Source organism: Haematobia irritans, chromosome 5 (assembly GCF_050003625.1).
Source record: "Haematobia irritans isolate KBUSLIRL chromosome 5, ASM5000362v1, whole genome shotgun sequence".
In the NCBI taxonomy this organism is placed as follows: domain Eukaryota; kingdom Metazoa; phylum Arthropoda; class Insecta; order Diptera; family Muscidae; genus Haematobia; species Haematobia irritans.
Genome location: NC_134401.1, coordinates 165,393,517 through 165,414,125, shown reverse-complemented (window position 1 = coordinate 165,414,125; position 20,609 = coordinate 165,393,517). Strand labels below are relative to the sequence as shown.

Sequence of the window (20,609 nt, the reverse complement as noted above, 5' to 3'; positions counted from 1 at the left end):
TTATATATACTTACACCCCAAGTTCCAAACATATCATTACGTGTTACATAAATAATGCGATGATTGGAAACCACCACAAATTCTTGTTTTGTAACAATCTCTTCACAGTGGACAAAACTATCAGTACTGGCATATTTGCCTTTTTCAATTTCCCTAATAGAAAAAAAAAATAATTTAAATAAAATAATTAAATTTGCAATTTCTCTTCTCCCTCCTTCTACTTACTTTAACAATTGATTTCCTTTGGCCTCATCTAGACAGTACGAACGTAAAAGTTTATCTTCATGGAAGAGACGTGGAGGCCTTAGTCGCGTTGTTTCATCTTGGACTTCTGTTGCCCTTTTCACCGAATCAAAGGTACCATGCGCAAAGTCGACAATACCAGCTGTGGGACGTGTAACCAAACCAATTGTTCCTTTACCCAGACCCTTGAAGAAGCCTTCAACGCCTTCTTCTTTAGCTCCGGTTATGGGTTTCGTAACACAGCCAGTAACGCCATCAACAAAGCCCTAGAATTATAGAATTAAAAAATTTTATAAATAAATAATATGGATTTGAAATTGATGAAGTTTTCTTAGAAATAAGTAAATATATGCAATTATAAAAATTCTAACCTAATTTTCGATTTTTGTAAAATATTTTTCTTTATATATTTTTCGGCCTAAGATCTTTGTAAAGTGGTTGTTTGTTCGATAAACAAACATGTGGAGAATGTGGAAATCCGAAACTTTACAGTCTTTTGAAAGCCGAAACCTTAGGACAACCGTTTTAAGTTTTTCATAATATAGGGTGATTTTAAAATCTCCGGTATTTCACAAACACGGTGAGAATATGAATATCAGAATGTTTACAGCCTTTTGAAAGCTGAAATCTTAGGACTATTTTTTTACATTTTATAAAATAGAATGATTTTAAATAACCGGTATGTCAGTAACTGTCCATTTTGAAGCCTTTGTTCTTTGACACTTGACAAGTTGATGCCACACATTTACTAAAAATGGAAGAATACATGTCTCATCAACAAGGTAAACAATAAAACTTGACATATATGGTTCGGAAAATCCAAGAGTTAATGTTGAGAAGCCTCTCCAACCTCTCAACGTGTGAATGTTTAGTGCGGCTAAGGGCCCGGCTGGATCATTGAAAATGATTGGATTTGATTACGTTGAATGCATTGCTCTATCGATAAAGAAGAGGATCCGGACGACGCGTTATGTCCGTGAAGTCAACTTTATCGTAGCGAAGACATAAACCGAGCGATGTTCACTTGATACAACAGCTTAGCTAAATATAAACATAGCTAATCAGTGGTGCCAGTATTGGGAATATTTTCCCAAATTGGGAATATTTTATTTTCATGGATGGGCACGAAATTTTCGAGTTGGGGGACTTGCGGATATCGTGTGAAATTTACATAAATTTTGGTAATTTTTCGATTTTAGAAATAAAATTCTTTTTATTTCATAATTATTAAAAAAGATTCACAGCAAATCGTCACAATTTAAAAAAGGGAAACTTTGCTCCTCTTTATTGAACGGCATACAACAGAGTGTAAATAGAACATTTGGGCTGGAAGCGGTCACAGGATTTTATTTTGGGGACCCAAGCACTAGTTTATTATTTTACTCAGCTTGGCTAAGACATTTATCAACAATTGTGAAATCATTTCGAGAGGACTCGGTGCTAAATGTTGCTAACTTATCAGCGTTTCTCACTATTTTGGACAATATATCCCATAAATATAGACATGGTGAAGATGGTTCACTTTCATGTTGATCTACCAAACAATTTTATTATTTGATTATTTAGAAGTAAATTAAATAAATAAATATATGTGTGGACTTATGACAAACCCCATAAGTCGAGATAGGACAATTTCTCAAAAATGTTCTGTATAGTTTTTCAAAGCGCATCTTTCTGTGTTTCCAGAGTTTTAATGTCTGCCCTAGATCGGGTGAACAAGATAAGTCGCGAATTTTTTTTAAGTTTAATTTGACAAAACAACATAGCTCACCATATGTTGTAAAATAAAATCGAAATACCTGTATGATACTTTTGACAAAACAACATAAGTTCACATAAGGTGTGTGTAATTGACCAATTTTTTTTTTTACAAAACAACATATTTTGAGTTATGGTGTTTTGTCGAAAAAAAAATAATAAAAATAAACGCATATTTATGTTGTTTTTTTAGTCAGAATATGATCATGGTTCAATGCGACAAAATACCATAAATAGATATCATACAGTTTGCGTCGGCGTCACCCAGTTCTATTCTCTGTCGGCTTTACGAAACTTAACAAAATAGGATTTAAAACCTATTTTGTAATGACAAATATTATTTGTTATAAAAGTTTGCATTTATAGTGGACATACACGCAAATCCGAGAAAGCTAATCTGGCAACATCAACCGTTTTTACATTAAACAGCTCTGTTTCCGCAATAAATTATTCTATTTTTTGTAAGTGTATCTAACAGGTGTGTTTTTAATTCCGGCAAATAATAAATATCGACAACAGAAAACCCAACAAGCTGGTTTCTTATGCGCCATCCACACTATAAGTTATTTCGGACGGAATGTCTGTGTTTGTATAGAATCTTATTGTGTGGCCAATCGATACGAATTATCGACGATAACTAAAGAATCGAAAAAATGTGTTATCGATCACATTAACAAGCAGCAGTATCGATTATGCGGTCGGACATAACTTATAGTGTGGCCAACATTTTGGATATGTTCCATACGAGCACTATCGTCCGGATAAACTTATACGTGTCTGTTCTGGTACACACATGTACAATTTTCGTATGGTGTCACACTTAAAAGGTGTTCTGGGCAACACTATACACCGTCATAGACCTGAAAAATGTACACGAACATTTCTTTTGTGTAGGCTTAGTGTACAGCCATCGTATGCAAAGTTAGAAGTTTTTATAACAAATAAATAACAGAATCTGAAACTTTAATATGTTTTTTTTATAAATATTTGCAAATTTTATTGGGAAAGTCACTTATATATGGCAGAAACCACGATTTTAAAAATCAATCTAAAATTTGAACCGAAATTTCCTCTGATTGGTGTATAAATTTTGGGTTTGTTTTAATCAGCTGATTTTCAGTGTGTTCGAAAGTATAATGTTGCCACAATTTTTAAAAGTTAACAAAAAAGTTTTAAGCAAAATTATCTTTGATTTTTGTGAATACTATCCGATTTCCTAAACAAATCAAAGGTCTTTTTGAAAATATAAGGTAATTAAATTATAACTTTTACAAAATCAATGGGCTAAGAAAAGTGAATTTTACCAAATTTATTGCATGAAAAATATGGCATCTTCAATTCTGCAAAGTGTTCTTGGTGCACAAATCACTGAGCAAATTAAAAAAAACTAACGCCGCCAATATCTTTCTGCAAATGGAGGCCGCCACGATAGAAATTTTGTTTGCAATATTATTGTAAATATTTAAGCAATACAAATGAGAAAAACATTAACAGAATAGTTAATTATGCCCGCTATAATAAAATTTCCTTTAATGTATGGATGTTAAAAACTGTTTGACCAAAACCAAAATAAAAACTTCTCCGCCGTCAAAAACTAAAACGAGAACGACACGGCGATCGTTTGTTCATGAGTAACATAGAGGAGGGATAGAAAAAAAAAAACAAATCAAAACAAAGGTAGAAATCGCCTTCTTATTTGTTCTTGATAAATTGCTCTTGTCCTTACATTAGTCACTCCTAACAAAAATCCGGCAGGCATTTTATGGCTTTGAATTACGCATTACATTTAATTTTTTATGTTTATACCGGCAAAATATGTTTTGTTTATAATTTCTATCTGCAAATAATATGGCTTGCAGAAAAAATCAGCTGTCACATTTTTCGATTAAAAGTCCGAAAAAAGTGTTCACACGTGTGACTCAGAACAACTAACTTTGTGTGTGGTGTGTAGAAAGTGTATAGTGTGGTGCACAATGCGGTGTGAGCCAGAACAGACATGATAGTCTTGACGGCGCATTATGCCGTCAAGACTATAGGTCAAGACTTACGTCCGACAATTCTTAGCGTTCGGCCACACTGTAAGATTCTATACAAACACAGACATTCGTCCGGAATAACTTATAGTGTGGACGGCATATAAGAAACCAGCTTGTTGTACATTCTATTAAATTTTTCGCATACAATTAGAAATTATAACTGCCGATGCTTCTATAAGCAATTTATCAAAGCAGCGCTTCGACTGCAACGCCGGTGATACCAAAATGCTGCGGTCATTGTGTGACATCTATACGGTCAACTTTTTTTTCTTTGCAGAAGAGTCATTTTCATCCTTCTGTATTATCTACTCTCTGTGTCCGTGAAGTTACTTTTATCTTAGCTAAGGCACAAACCGAGCGATGTTCAATTTGGTAGAACTGCCAAATAATAAACATAGTTAATTTTATCTTAGTGAATACATGAACCTATCTCAGCTAGCTCAGCCGTCCAGCAAATTAATGTAGATAACACTGTTAAATACGTAGGAAAAACATTAAAACTAAATAAAATTATTATATTTTATATAAAACCTCTTATCAGCAAAACAATGTAGAACAATTTAATAGAAATTTATATAAAATACCGAAAACACACACAAAATTAACCGAAAATCGTACAGATTCTGAAAAAAATTGGGTATAAAACTGAAAATCAGATTGTAGTATTTGGGCCAGTGTGCCCAAAATCGACATCCCAAGTACTGAAAACGATCGGTTAGCAGTTTTTGGGAAGTTTGGGTCTTAAACTGATACTCAGATTTTAGTAATTGAGCTACTGTGTCAGCAAAAACTGGTGGCTCTCCACTATCGCATATCGATTTTTGGCACATTGGTCCAAATACTAAAATGAGACTTTGAGCTTAAGACCCCATTTTCTCAAAGACTATTAACGAATTCACGGAAATGAAAACCTATCCAAGAGGACACCGAGATCTTGGGACATAGCACTACTTCCTTTGAGAAAGATAAGGCCTATGCCAGCAGCCCAGCGTCTATTCAAAGCCACAATGATAGAATTCATGAGGCAAAACAAGTGTCGCCATGGCGGCCATTTTGTTCATATTGGTATTCTTTATTAATAAACATCAGATTATCTATCTAAAAAAATTAAAATTTTCTTTGAATACCAATATAAAAGCTCCTAGTGAAAAACCCTTTATACACAAAAAAAATCTGATTCAATCACGAAATTAATTAATCCCATTTATTTTTTATTTGAAATGTCTTCAATCACAGAAATTAAATTAAATTTTTAATTGAATATTTTTTAAAACTCAATTAAGACTTTAATTGCAAAAATGTTCGTGATTTTTTTTCTGTGTTCATTTTGAGTGTAAAATATTTCATTGAAATTGGATTAAAGCAGTAAAGTTAAGAAAACAAAAAATTTCACGAAGCTTTCCCTGAAATTTTTTCGTTTTCTTAACTTAATATTCACTGGTTTAAATCTATAAAAGTTAGATAAACTCACCATGACTAAACCTTTGCTACTGCGAGCCATGCCCTCTTGGAAAGTCTTAGGTTTGGCATTCATTGCTTGACGGCGTTTCTTTTGGTATTCATCATCAAAGGTAAGAGCGGCCAAACCCTTACCCATGGCTCCAGTAATTCTGTAGAAAAAAAGTTTTAAATAATTTAAAGGAGATTAAAAAAGCAATTATAAATTTATAACATACTTGGATACGGCTCCTGCAGCTCCACCCACAGTATGACCAAATAATGATCTAACACCCAATACCAAGCCTTCGGCAAATTCTCCAGGACCTTGGATGGCTCCCTAATAAAATAAATATTTTTTAAATGCTTTAAACTCACTCACTCAATCCCACTAATAAACTCACCTGGAATGGCTCGTAGAACAAATCTTCCACACCCTTCTTAATGCCTACCACCAAACCATAAGGATTACCCAAAACATCCAAACCCAAGACCAGAACATATATCTGTTTCAAAGCCTGACCCGTATAATGTGACACAATTTCCGATTTCAATTGATCTTGGGTAAAGAATTGATATTCGCGTTCGAAGAAAGCCAAACGGATAACCACATCATTAACATCGGTCAGAGTGACACCAACACCCTGCAACAAATTCGAAAGAAAACCAGGCAAAGCCGATGTATCTACACCAGCCATGGAGAAACTGACATGGACCTTCATGGGTCCCAAATGTAAATTATCATAGAAATTCTTTTGTTGCAGCTGTGAATGGATCTGAATCAAATCGGACAAGGGTTTCTCAATCGATTCAACATCATCCTTAAATAGTTTAGCCTCACGCTCATCATCAACATTGGCAGCAAATAGTTCGGCAATAGCCATAAGGAAGACCAAATCAACTTTAAAGTGGAATTCTTGCATAAGTACACGAGCATATTTATACTGTTTGACGGTGGAATGAGGCACAACCCTCTCAACTATACTGACTTCAACAAATGGTTTGAATTGCATCGACTTGGCTAATGTTTTGGGTGGCGGAATGGGAGCCAAGACCACTGGGAATATGCAATCAGTTAATTGATTATCCAATTGTATACGATTGATTTTTGCATGAATTTGAGATTGGAAGGGTGATGTATCAAGGCCTATCCATACGCCTGGTTGGAAGTACCGTTTGATTTCACGCAAAGTATTGTTCTTTAACATGGTATTGTTTTCGAAATCAATCTAAGGAATGGAAGAAATAAAAAAATGTCCATCACGAAAAATTTAATCATACTCACTTGATATTTGCCATCCAACATATAACTCTTGGTGGTATGCTGCGATACAACTTTGTCCAGCAAATATTGTTGATACAAACCTTCCAGTTGCTCGGTATCAGCTAAACTGAATTGTTTATAACGTTTCTTCTCATGTTTTCTATTCTCCCAAACAATACCTGGAATGATTATTTTTTAGAAAAATCCTTAATACACTAATTAGAAACACTAATCTCACCTGAGCTAGTGATACCCAAATAGAGGATATCAACACCAGTTTCATTGTTTATCAATGATAGACCAATACCATGAATTTTTATCTCAATCGATTGGGTTATGCTTTGCAAAGCATTTGTGGTTTCAGACTTGGTGGCAATCTCTTGATATTCCGTAAATAATAGCACACGCTGCAAACCATTCAAAAATGATACCCAATAAGGTTTAATACCATTTTCCACACTAAAATAAATTCAATATAAATGGGATTAATTGAATGGGATTCAATCAAAAATTTTATAATTTCCTTACGTTATATTGCCAAAACCATCTCTTCTTAAATCATTTTCCACTTCATTTTCTCCACATACCAAGACTCTATCGCCAGCTGGATTTGACCATGTATAAAGGACTTTTTGTTGAGGCTGCAAGACCATTTTATTTCCAACACCTTTTTCATAGTAGTAAACTGGATATCTAGTGTGATTAATCAACAAACCGGGAGCATCGCCAGGATTGTATTCGGTGAATGTTATATAGATGCCACCCTCAGTAGTTTGAACATCCACATTTATACCACCATGCTATGAAATAAATATGAATTTATTAGTTAAAGAAATTATTATGATAGCATAAAGTTAGCAATCCTAAAAATAGAATTTCAGTAGTGTTTCGTAACGATAATTGATTTTCGAAAGCGCTAAAAACTATCTGAAAAACAAAGTGTCACTTCATATTTTAAAAACAGGATTATCAATAATCGCTTAGGTCGATAAGTTTCGTTCAAATCAATCTTACAATGGCTTTACATATCGATAATCAACTTTCATGACATAGAAAGAAATATCACCAAATTTCTTTTTTTTTTTTTAATTTTAATTGAAATTTTTTTTTTTAATTTTAATTGAGTTTAAAAAAAAATATTCAATTAAAAATTTAATTGGTTCAATTGGTGTTTTGGATGTGAATTAAGAAATTTTGTAATATTTTGACAAATAAATAATTTTTAAAATTCTTAATGATTTTTAATGCATTATAACGCTTGCCTGGAACTTTTGTGATCAAATATTTTCAAAAATTCGAAATTTTTCTACAAAGGATTTAGCATTTTTTTCGGCTAAATTTAAATAATTTGTACAATTTTATTAATACTTAATCTGTTTTATCCTATTTGAAACACAAAACAAAAATAAATTTCCCATTAAAAATAAGAAAAAAACGAGTTATAAAGAAATTGACTCAAATGAACTTCCTGTGCATTTAAAATAAAGAACATCTTTGGGAGAGCATTTTTGGAAGTTCGTTTAAAGTTGTGCCTTGAGAAGAACTTCCAAATTTTTTACTGGGCCCAGCTAAAAAAGCGTCGCCAAAAAAGTAATAAAAATGTTCTTTTTGGATCCGGAAGTGGTGCAAAATTGACGCAGAAGCGATGAATTTAACATTGGCTTGTCATAGAGTGGAAGCCCTCCATTTCAAAAGCCGGTGCACTGAATTTGCCTGACTTCTTTAGGTGTGATCCAAATTTTGGAAGTAAATTAAAAAATTCTGTGATATTTTGTCAATTAAATAATTTCTATAATTTTTTTTTTATATTTTATAATTTTTAATGAATTATAACGCTTGTCTGTAATGTCTGACTTCAAATATTTTCAAAAATGCACAATTTTTTCAGATTGGATTTAGCATTTTTTTCGACAAAATTTAAATAATTTGTACAATTTTATGAATTCTTAAACTGTTTTTAACCAATTTGAACTAAAAAAAGTTAAAATTACCCATTAAAAATATGAAAAAAGCATGTTATAAAAAATTGAATGAAAACAACTTCCTATGTAGTTAAAATAAAGAACATCATTGGGAGTACATCTTCTGGAAGTGCTTTTAAAGTTGTGCCTTTGGAACAACTTCCAAATTTTTTTGCTGGGTTGTGATAACAATAATGAATTTTAAACTCGAACTTTAAAAGCCGATAACTTCAAATACCCGATATTTGAAAGAGTTGAAAATTAAAAAAAAAAGAGTTTTGAGCGTCAAAATCATTAAATTGTGTAATCGATTTTCTTGTCCTTGATCATTATATGATCTGACTGCCCTTCAACACAGTTAAAACTATATCACCAAAAATATAAAAATTAAAAGAAAACCAACTAAAAAGTTAATAAAATTACGTATAGATTAGTTCAGGACCAGACCCAGTTTGAAAATAGAACTGGTAACAAATAATGTAACTCGTTAAATACTTGAAATTCCTGGAATAAGCATATTAAGAATCGTATGGCTCTTCAACTTTTTATAAAACCCATTATGACATTAACTTATAGAGTAGTCGCAAATCGATTTATTTGCATCGATTTATTAAGATAAATTTTTGGTAATCTCTAAAATCAACTGATTTTTAGGGTTTTTCAAAATCGACACCAATCAATTTTCTACTTTAGCCAAAACTCCATTTTGGAGTGAGCAAAATTTCTAATCAAAAGCTGACTTTTTATTGTGGTTAGTAGGTTGGTGTTGTTTCGTCGAAACTGGGATTAAACCCATAATCCATTTTATACAAGGCGGACATGCTAACGGTAGCTTCCCCTATTATTCTGGTTACAGTCCTTTTTTTTTTTTTTGTTTGGTCGACTCTGGGATTGAACCCATGACCCATTGTATGCAAGGCAGTCATACCTAACCATTGCTCGACGGTAGCTCCTCCTTTTATTCTGGTTACAATCCCTATTTTAGTGATGTACAAAATTAACTAATCACACAAATGTCGATAACAGCGTACAACTGTAATTACTGAACTCTAATTAATAACCGACTTTAATAGAAAAAATCGATTTTTAATGTCAAACCAAAAACTAAAAGAGTGCTGATATTTACCTTATGCATATTGAGCTGCAACAAATTACATGTTGGTTCCGAATATTTGAAAGGAACTGTTCTTTGACCATCAACTTTAACTACCATCATATGATCCGAATCATTTCGTGGCCATAGGGGGAAACAACTGTTGGGTTCGAGCTGTAATATGGATAAATGATATTAATCTAAGAGAACTGAACTTTTGACCATATTTAACTAACTTTATTCCATGGATCGGCTGGGCGGGAATTTTCTTGAACTTCAATAACATAACTGCATTTATTCATGATTGTGTAGAAGGGTATAAATGTTATTTGTTTTGTCAGTGAGTTTTGTGTTAAGTGATTATGAACACCAATCTGAAAGAGAAAGAAAATGAATATATTATTAAACTAAACGCAAACTAGTGGTAATGAAATGAAAATATAAGTTTATGTTAGATTTTTTGATGGTCGTTAATGAATACGAAGAGCGGGCATGTATAACAGTTCCAGGGCTCTCTACTCTGCTACTAATATATTTAAGACAACATTTGTTGGAGTATTGGTCACATGGGAAGCCTTTTATTATTCATATTTCGTACTGATCGTTAACCATGTTTCCGTTCCGACTTAGCTATAAGAAGGAGGTTAAAGTCGGAGATAGATTTGGATCCCCTGAACTAGATACCAAATTCTAGTTTGACATGAATAATATTGAATCAAGCTTTTTGTATAGATTTTTTATACCCTCCACCATAGGATGGGGGGTATATTAACTTTGTCATTCCGTTTGTAACACATCGAAATATTGCTCTAAGACCCCATAAAGTATATATTCTGGGTCGTGGTGAAATTCTGAGTCGATCTGAGCATGTCCGTCCGTCCGTCCGTCCGTCTGTTGAAATCACGCTAACTTCCGAACGAAACAAGCTATCGACTTGAAACTTGGCACAAGTAGTTGTTATTGATGTAGGTCGGATGGTATGGGCCATATCGGTCCACTTTTACGTATAGCCCCCATATAAATGGACCCCCAAATTTAGCTTGCGAGGCCTCTAAGAGAGAAAATTTTCATCCGATCCGGCTGAAATTTGGTACATGGTGTTAGTATATGGTCTCTAACAACCATGCAAAAATTGGTCCACATCGGTCCATAATTATATATAGCCCCCATATAAACCGATCCCCCGATTTGGCTTGCAGAACCACTAAGAGAAACAATTTTCATCCGATCCGGCTGAAATTTGGTACATGGTGTTAGTATATGGTCTCTAACAACCATGTAAAAATTGGTCCATATCGGTCCATAATTATATATAGCCCCCATATAAACCGATTACCAGATTTGACCTCCGGAGCCTCTTAGAAGACCAAAATTCATCTGATTCAGTTGAAATTTGGTACGTGATGTTAATATATGGCCTCAAACACCCATGCAAAAATTGGTCGATATCGGTCCATAATTATATATAGGCCCCATATAAACCGATCCCCAGATTTGATCTCCGGAGCATCTTGGAAGAGCAAAATTCTTCCTATTCGGTTGAAATTTGGTACGTGATGTTAGTATATGGTATACAACAACCATGCAGGAATTGGTTCCTATCAGTCCATAATAATATATAGCTCCCATGTAAACCGATCCCCAGATTGGACCTCCGGTGCCTTTTGGAGAAGCAAAATTCATCCGATCTGGTTGAAATTTGGTACGGGAAATTTGGTACGGGTAGCATGTGATATTTAACAACCATGTGAGTTGAAATTTGTGGATGACAGTCTTTCGTAGAAGTTTCTACGCAATCCATGGTGGAGGGTACATAAGATTCGGCCTGGCCGAACTTACGGATGTATATACTTGTTTTTAACTCACCTGGTATGTTTGATCATTTGTCTTACAGCCAATGGAACCTGTAGATCCAGCCACATCTAAAGGTATCTTATTACTCCATTCACCATTATCGACACGAATTGTACATGTTTTCTTGTCAAACAAATACTTATCACGCATTGAAAACAATATTGGTCCAGTATATTCAGGTGGATGATAGAGAACTTCAACATTTTCACTATCAGTTTTGTAACTCAACATTTGACCAGTTTTATTAATAAGCCAAAATGGTGAGAACAAAGTTATAAGTAAACTGCCATAACGATCTTCAAATCTAAAAATAATTTGCATAAGTAAACCCTTCGACAAAAGATTAGGTATTCAACTCTTACCTAACACATAAATCCATGCTCATTTTAACATCAGAATCATAAGAACTGAAACGCCAATTGAAAACACCCATTTCATTTTCCGAAATTTCTGTGGTACAAGACCAATCACGTTCCAAATATTGTATCATCTGTAAATCACAATAAACAACAAAATGTCTTAGTTTTGCGAACAAAAGAAAATTAAAAAACAAAAACTTACCCTTATAACCAAATAACTTTTAGCCACTTTACTACGTCCTGCCAATTTTACTGTAGGCAAATGCAAAACACTTCCTGCCTCAATATCCTTTTCACCATAATCCAAGAGGTCTTCTTTTATATAGGTGTCAACTTGTGATTGGGATTGTGATTTTGTTTTATCACCTTCGGAGCCCGAGCTAACCGATTCATCTGTTTGAGCAGCTATGGCTGTAGCAGCTTGACGAACAGAACATCCTGCCACCGAAACGGTGACATTAATTGGTAATGAATTACGTAAATACACTGGTGGTCTCAAGTGTAGAGTATAGAAAGCACTCAATAGCTTGAATTTGTTGGTATGCTCATGATAAATTTCCGTCTTTTCACGACTCACATTAATGAAGAAAGGTTCAAAGGTTTCTATAGGATCACATTGTAGATGACGCATATAATTCATGTCTGTGGGGAAATCATCCCATTTTATGCCTTGCACAGAGGTATTGTAGTCCTTGAATAAATAAAACTCAGTTAGAAAGAAAGTAATTTTTAATTTCCATCGCCCATTACCTCTATGCCAAAGTGTAAATATTTATTCTCTGAATAAATAGCATGCAAGGGAACATGATATATACTATTGGGTTCTACAACACCCACTTGTATAATTTCTCGGGTTTTGGTCATCATGCGGAATACTTTCACTGGTGTGGTAAAATGATTATGAATCTGAAAGAAAAATGATCTTAAATTTCTCACACAATTCTCTCCGCAATTTTCTATTAAACCTTACATTTAGAACACTGTGTATATTGATAACTGTCACACCAAATTCACATTTAACCTCCGATACAATACCCCAGGGATCTTGATTGGTGTCCCTATACAAGGGGAAATATCTCTTGTCCGATTTCGATACAGGCAATACCAACTCTTTACTTATATTGCCAATGGTAGCATAGATATTTTGCTCATAGGCATCGGGTCCATCGGCCACCGACTTTGATTGCAAATAGACTTTGCATCCCGGGGATATGGTGCAACATTGTATGGAATCGGGCGAAACATCACGACCTTGCTCACTTTTGAATACCAGCGAACTGTTGGCTGCCAAGGCGCTATTTGGCATATGACAATCATGCAAGGTGAATGCACCCCTTGTAAATGACAAATTAAGATCGAAGCCTGTGTCATTTTGTACCACATGGCCAGCTTCAATTTCTGGCTTGGCCAAACCACTTGGATCCATGGCCTGACTGAAAGCCTCACCCAACAGAGTGACAGTATCCAAAAATGTTTTACTCACAGTTAATTCTAGATTCTCATCAGAATGTATTTTAATGGAAGTTTTCGATTCCTCTTTATTTTCCTCTATCTCTGAAACGGTCTTTTCTATGGCCAACTTGAAATTCAATTCCCAAGGTGAAGTACTACGTTCTCCATCTTTGGCAATTCGTTCATTTCTCTCAATTACAGGTTCCCAATCAGCCAGTGATTGGTTATAGTAATTCATGGTAAGACTCAAGCGACCGTTGGCACTTAAATTTGAACTCCAATTATTGGCCACTGCCTCCAATGAGGTATCCAGCGACAGCAAGGGCGTCGTAAAGCATCCTGTACCCGATTCCAAAATTAAAGCAAAATTTTCAATTTCAATGATACAACATTCACGTTTTGTCGTGGGTGTTGCAATTGCTTCCACTTGCTGAGACGCCTGAGCATCCAACATGTGAACAATATCATCTGCCTGTTCTGCTTTTAAGAACCAAAAATCAGTATCCCTAAATTTCTTGGGGGTCCATATATCACTGTAATTGATTTGTTCCAACATTTTACTTTCATCTGCTTCATGAGAGGTTATCGACTTCATAGCTTTGTTGAATAGCTCCAATGCTGCTGGCGAAATATTTATAAATATCGCACTTGTTTTTAAGCTAATATTCATTCCTTCTTCTCCGGCCGGCGTAGAGCTATGTAAATTAATATAGCATGGATGTAAAATATAGTGTTGGGTCGATTGACGTTTCTCCGGAGCAAAGGAGCACATATACATTTTCAAGTTGTCAATTTTACCATCGATTTTCTCGGTTTTACCTACCACACGGTAATTTATGTTGGTAGCCATCTTTAAGAGAAACAGAGGATACATTTTACATCCAGAAATTATTATTTAAAAGAAGACCTTCGTACTTACATTGAATACAATGGCACTGGTATTCATATCATTCAATGTCTCCACCAATATTATATCAGGTTCCTCAATAATTAAAGTCAAATTCATTTTGTTAACATTCGTTTCTTCCTCCACGTCAACTTGAGTATTTTGACGGACAGCAGCTGGGAAGTAACAAAAAAATAACCAGAGATTTTGTTAAAATTAATTAGGATTAAGAGCTACTTCACAGCAAAAAACAGAGAGCCCCAAAAAAATACTATAGTAAGGAGTCCCCATCTTATGATCCGGAAGTTGTTCAAACGCCTTAGGGTCTACGAACCTACATTTGAAGGGGTCGAGAGAATATTGGGACGATCTCGATTGAGAGCTACTTCACAGCAAAAAACAGAGATTCCAAAAAAAGTACAATAGTTTAGGTCCCCAACTTGTGATCCGGAAGTTGTTCAAATGTCAAGGTCTACGAAGCCATCTTTGAAGGGGTGTAGGGAATGTAGGGCCGATATTAGATTAGGATGGAGAGCTGTGGGGACAACGATGTCTTCCAGGGTTAAAGGAGATGGAAAACGAATATTACTGAGTTGACAATAAGGCTTGCCATGGTTGATGGACTGGAGGATAGGGTGATACGACCATGATATGGTTTGATAAGAGTTTAAGGTTTGGGTACTGAAGACATACGGTGCGGAGGAGACTTGGGGGGGGATGTCACATGGTAGTTTGTAAGAGGGGAGGGTGGGGTTAGTACTCTCAAAATTTCTTTAAAAGCCTTATTTTCTAGACTCTCTAGCAGGGTGTGACCCTGGAAGTCGGAGATTAGCTAGATGTGTGCGATCACTCTAGTCACATGTTCTCCTTTTCCTTATCCTCTCCTATGTCCTTTCCTCATCCTCTAGCTAGAGGAGTGCGACCCCTCTAGCCTCGTGTTCTTCCGTTTCCCCGTTATTTTCCTATTCCTCAGCTAAAGATGTGCGATCACTCTAGCTACGTGCTCCTCATTCTATCCTATTCCTCAGCTAGAGGTGTCCGATCTTTCCTATTCCTCAGCCAGAGGTGTGTGATCACTCTAGACACGTGTTCTTCAGTTTCCACGTTAGCCACGTGTTTCTCATTCCATCCTATTCCACACCTAGAGGTGTGCGATCACCCTAGACACGTGTTCCTCATTCTGTCCTATTCCTCAGATAGAGGTGTGCGATCACTCTAGCCACGTGTTTCCCATTCAATCCTATTCCACACCTAGTGGTGTGCGATCACCCTAGCCACGTGTTCCTCATTCTATCCTATTCCTCAGATAGATGTGTGCGATCATTCTAGACACCTGTTCCTCCGTTTCCCCGTTTTTCCTATTCTTCAGCTTGATGTGTGCGATCACTCTAGCCACGTGTTTCTCATTCAATCCTATTCCACATCTAGAGGTGTGTGATCACCCTAGCCACGTGTTCCTCATTCTATCCTATTCCTCAGATAGAAGTGTGCGATCACTCTAGACACGTTTTCCTCCGCTTCACCGTTGTTTTCCTATTCCTCAACTAAAGGTGTTCGATCACTCTAACCACGTGTTCCTCATTCCATCCTATTCCTCAGCAAGAGGTGTGCGATCACTCTTGCCACGCGTTCTTAATTCTTTCCTATTCCTCAGCTAGAGGTGTGCGATCACTCTAAACACGTGTTCCTCATTCTATCCTATTCCTCAGATAGAGGTGTGCGATCAATCTAGCCACGTGTTCCTCATTCTAACCTATTACACAACTAGAGGTGTGTGTTCACTCTTGCCACGTGATCCTTCTACAACATTTTATTTATTCCTCAGCTAGAGGTGTGCGATCACTCTAACCACGTTTTCCTCATTCTATCCTATTCCTCAGATAGAGGTGTGCGATCAATCTAGCGACGTGTTCCTCCACTTCACCGTTGTTTTCCTATTTTTCAGCTATGGGTGTGCGACCACCCTACCACGTCGAAAGACCCACACTTTGATCGCAATCCGACTTTTCCGTACCTTCCGTCTCACACCACGGAAGACCCATGGGAGTATTGTCCACCACTTCACTCGCCCACGACATCACCACAATAGATGCGGAGAGCCGCTGATCGCCTGGCAAGATTCGAGCAAGTTGAAGCCAGAAGGGATCTATAATATCACAACCATCCTCTCCTACAAAATGTTAGTTCTGTAATACAAAAATTTCCCACAACAATAAAGCCTAATACCTTAAAACCGTAATAACCGTGCCTTCTCCTTATCTCAGTCCGTAGAATAAATTTTTGTGAAGTACCCAGGCCTCTGAGAGTCTTACACCTAAAACCTATCGTTTGCAAGGGTCACTTTCCCATTGTGTGGTATAATGGTCTAGGAACGCCATAGACGGTGCGTTTGCTAGGCAGTACTTCTTGTAAGAGTTTGATAGGCTTCTATATAGCCTTGATGAGGATGCGCACAAAGGTATAGGGGACTAGGATGGGGAGTTACGGTAACTAGTTGGGGGTAGGACGAAGGGGCAAATCGAAAAGGGAGGGCATGTGTCCGACCGATTGATCTACGGCCTTGGATCTAGGATTCCACAGTGAGTTGTATTGAGTCCTTGGAATACGATGTCTTATGTATATATGGAACATTTGTTCCCATATCAGCTTAGTCCCCAAACGTCCAATATTAAACCAATAGACCTTCTATGTGCCTTGATAACTCTTGCGTCAAGCCCTGCCACCTATTTCTTAAACGATAAACAATATTTTTCGTTTAACTCACCTGCAGCACTTGCCATTGTCCGTATTTGTCCTGATTGCTGTTGCGTTGCTGGTGCACTTGCGGCCACAACTAAAGATTCGGGCTCTTCTTCGATGACTTCAACTTTTTCATCGTTTTCGCGAACCTTAATGAACTCCGTTAACTTAAGCATAAAGTCCACACACAATATCAAATCAAAACTCGATATTCGAACTTTTGCCATGGTATCATTTTGTTTAATAACCGCTGTCACATCCAACATATATTGTGAATCTTTTTGAGATTTATTTTCATTTTGAGCCAAGCTGGAAGGAGAACCCAAATGTTCTTCCAATTCAACATCAAACCAATCTTTACGGCAAAGATATTTCTTAATTTCACTGGTGTTGGAGGGTCGAGTATCTTCCAATTGCATATTGCAGAGGACAATATTTGTGGTTAGGGTTTCATCGATTAATTTGGTACCCTTCAAAGAGATGACATAAAGGCCAAAACGGGCTAAACCTTCATTGACATCAGCCATAAGATTGATGACCACACCATCCAATTGGAAATTAAATTTAAATTGCTCACTAATCCTTTCCTGTTCCAGTTTCTTGACACGCATTTTATCTTTGAGTTGATCCACGGCCTTTTTGGCTGGACTATCCACGGGGGACTTGGGCAAAGATTGTGAATTGGTGGGACTTTTTGGGGCCGTAGTCGTTTGTTGAGCCGGGGCTGCTGGAGCAATACTAGGGAATTCATTGGCTCCTTCACTCATATTACGATTTAATATGGACATTATCAATCCATAATCATCCTTGAAGAGATTCAACTCAATACATCTTAGGCGACCCGAAATATCGATTTCTGGCAGATTTTTATACCAAGAAAAGGATAGATTACGTTTCACAACCAAAGTAAAACTTGTGGGGTCTAGGATATTTAGTTTGGATTTGAAACCGAAATTCGAATCTACCACATCTAAGGGGGCATTTAAATCGGACGAATGGCTTTGGTATTGCTGGGTCTCCTCCAAAATGTTTACACGTACCAAACGCATATCTTTCAATACCAATTTTATGTCATCCAAGACCGCGGGGCCCTTTTCATTATCTGGTGTTTGTATGTCCGTAATGACATTACTCAAAATCAATTGACCCAAATCCAAGACAATAGCTTCCAAACTCTTCGAGTCTATGGGAACAATAATTACAGGGGCCTTGACCTTAACATTCAATTTCATTCGTGTGGCTTTCTCATAGACGGCCACAGCATTTTGCTTAGCAGCATCGGCAGCTGCTGCACTAGCATTGGCTATAGCCTGTTGGGCAGCCTGGAAATTATTCATGAAACTGAGGACAGATGTAACAAACCAATTCACGAAGACAATCTTCATGCATCCAATTTCCACATTGATTTTCATGTCATCGGAATTGTAATTGCTCGTCTCATCCAAATTGTAGGTGACAACATCACATTTCAGTGCATCTTTGCCCACAATGGACAAAATGTTGGAATGTATATTGGCTGGATTCATATCGCGTATGAGAATATCTTTTAGGCCCAATTGGATTTCAGTGTAGGAAGATTTCAATACTACCCCAGCATAGAGATGGTTGATTTTGAGAGAAGCCAATGAACGTTTCTTGCAAGACAACTCCAAGCCCACTTGTTCCAAATTGGCTTCGATTTTCATTTTTATACTCTCCACAACATTTTGTTTTGCACTACGCCGCGACTTGCGGGCCACAGTGTGGGTTGGTGATGGTGTGGTACCGGTTAAATTCGAAAATTCATTCTCCTCGGCAATACGCGTGAGACGGAAAATAACTCCCTCATCTGCCGCAGCTGAAGCTATGCGATCTTTAGGCTTGTTTTCCTCTACGGGGGCAGGTTTGGCCACAGCACTCATGATTTTATCTACCTTGCGTTGTAGTTGATCTGCAATTTCCATAATGTGCAAAAGATTCTCTTGATGCAATATGACATTCAGAGTGGCAAAGTTAATCTTGGCCAGTTGTTCAATGGATTTATATTTGGTAATAAAATCGGGCGTACTTTTGTCCACCGATGTGAATGAAACATTCAATAAAGCTTTACCATCCTGGGTAAAGCCTGGTGTTTCTATGACCACAAGTTCTTGATCTTGTTTAGCTTGATTTTGTTCATAGGACATTAAGCCAATCGCTCCAAGTCTGTGGATTTAAAGGAGAACAAAGAAAATTAAAAAGATACGATCAAAGGTAAAAATGTTGTCATACAAAACTTACTTGGCTTGGGCCACCAATTCAAAGGTCCGTTGAGCCACACTTACTTCCAGATGTAGGACTTGGAAAGCCAAAAGTTTATGGGAATCTGGCACAGGAACACTTGCTGTACTATGGGTATCCAAAAACTCCACCTCCGCCTCGGAGTCTTGGGATTGTGGTGAGGGTGTATTGAATTCTAATGATGAACCATCATCACTCATAGGTGATTGCAAATCTATGGATGAAGTCCTTATTAAAGTCACACTAAATTCTTTAAGGGCAAAACTAAGCTCCAAACTGGTATATTGGACCACATCTGTGGTGAGAGATGATGATGCATTAGCCAAGGCTTTACGCCTTACATCTTGATTTAAAAACTGAGGTATGGAACGCATTATAGAGGTACTACTCAATGCCTTGACCAGATTTGTTTTAGGAGGTTCAGGTGGTTTTTCACTCTCCGGCAAGGGTATGCTGAGGCCCACAGTCAAGGCCTCAAATACACGATCTTCGGCCAGATTTAATTTAATCGAAGGCAATAGAATGCCCACCTTTGTCTTGGGCAAACGGGGATCATCATCCACCACACATATATCACACTCCACCAACACTGAGGTGGGTCGCAGCAAATGCATATCGGATTCTAACATTTTACTCATTACCAATTCCCAATTTTCATGAGGCTTCACTACCATAACTTGAATATTTTCAATGGATACCTTATAGCGATCATAGGCCTTATCCAAGACCATTTGTAAAATCTCATTTTGTTCTTTGCCACTATGATATAAGGTGGTTATATCTTTAGAATTATCTTTGCGGGGAGCTGAAGAAATCCGCAGTTGACCCAGACCCACAACAACCAGTGATTGTTTGCCTGCTTCGTATTTACCACCCTGAGGCAATATCAAAATATTGGGCATTAAAGTTATGTCCAATTGGACAATGGCATGACTTTCAATCATATACTGCATACCAGTGGCCGAACGTTCTTTGAAATTGGAAATTTTCAAAGTGGCAGCACCTTCCAATTCTGAGAGATTCACTGATTGTTTAGGGACAAAGACTTTCATAAGTTTTAGAATAGTTTCAGCATCGTAGACTATTTGCAGAGGTCGGGCAGTGACCTTAACACGTTGATCACATTCTTTATCCAGAGGATTTGTTTCAAAGAATATATCCAAAAGATTACTCTCATGGGATATTTTCGATTTGATAATTGTGGGGGCCATATTATCCTTTTCGAATCCAGTCAAAATCAATTCATTCATTCCCACGCAAACGCTGCA

At 36.7% G+C, this 20,609-nt stretch overlaps 1 protein-coding gene across 1 annotated transcript in view; it reads right to left on the bottom strand.

The window, feature by feature from the left end:
* Positions 1-20,609, bottom strand: part of Vps13 (vacuolar protein sorting 13C) — a 51,182-nt gene that overhangs the window by 619 nt on the left and 29,954 nt on the right. Inside the window, exons 6-23 of the mRNA XM_075308830.1 lie at positions 19,342-20,604; positions 17,108-19,266; positions 14,377-14,519; positions 12,976-14,307; positions 12,756-12,911; positions 12,208-12,696; positions 12,009-12,136; positions 11,659-11,950; positions 10,029-10,166; positions 9,826-9,966; positions 7,267-7,538; positions 6,977-7,197; positions 6,760-6,917; positions 5,879-6,703; positions 5,714-5,814; positions 5,509-5,647; positions 226-509; positions 15-153 (exon numbers count right to left, since the gene is read on the bottom strand). Of these exons, the coding sequence (XP_075164945.1) occupies positions 15-153; positions 226-509; positions 5,509-5,647; positions 5,714-5,814; positions 5,879-6,703; positions 6,760-6,917; positions 6,977-7,197; positions 7,267-7,538; positions 9,826-9,966; positions 10,029-10,166; positions 11,659-11,950; positions 12,009-12,136; positions 12,208-12,696; positions 12,756-12,911; positions 12,976-14,307; positions 14,377-14,519; positions 17,108-19,266; positions 19,342-20,604 (8,380 nt within the window). The remainder of the gene's footprint in view (positions 1-14; positions 154-225; positions 510-5,508; positions 5,648-5,713; positions 5,815-5,878; positions 6,704-6,759; positions 6,918-6,976; positions 7,198-7,266; positions 7,539-9,825; positions 9,967-10,028; positions 10,167-11,658; positions 11,951-12,008; positions 12,137-12,207; positions 12,697-12,755; positions 12,912-12,975; positions 14,308-14,376; positions 14,520-17,107; positions 19,267-19,341; positions 20,605-20,609) is intronic.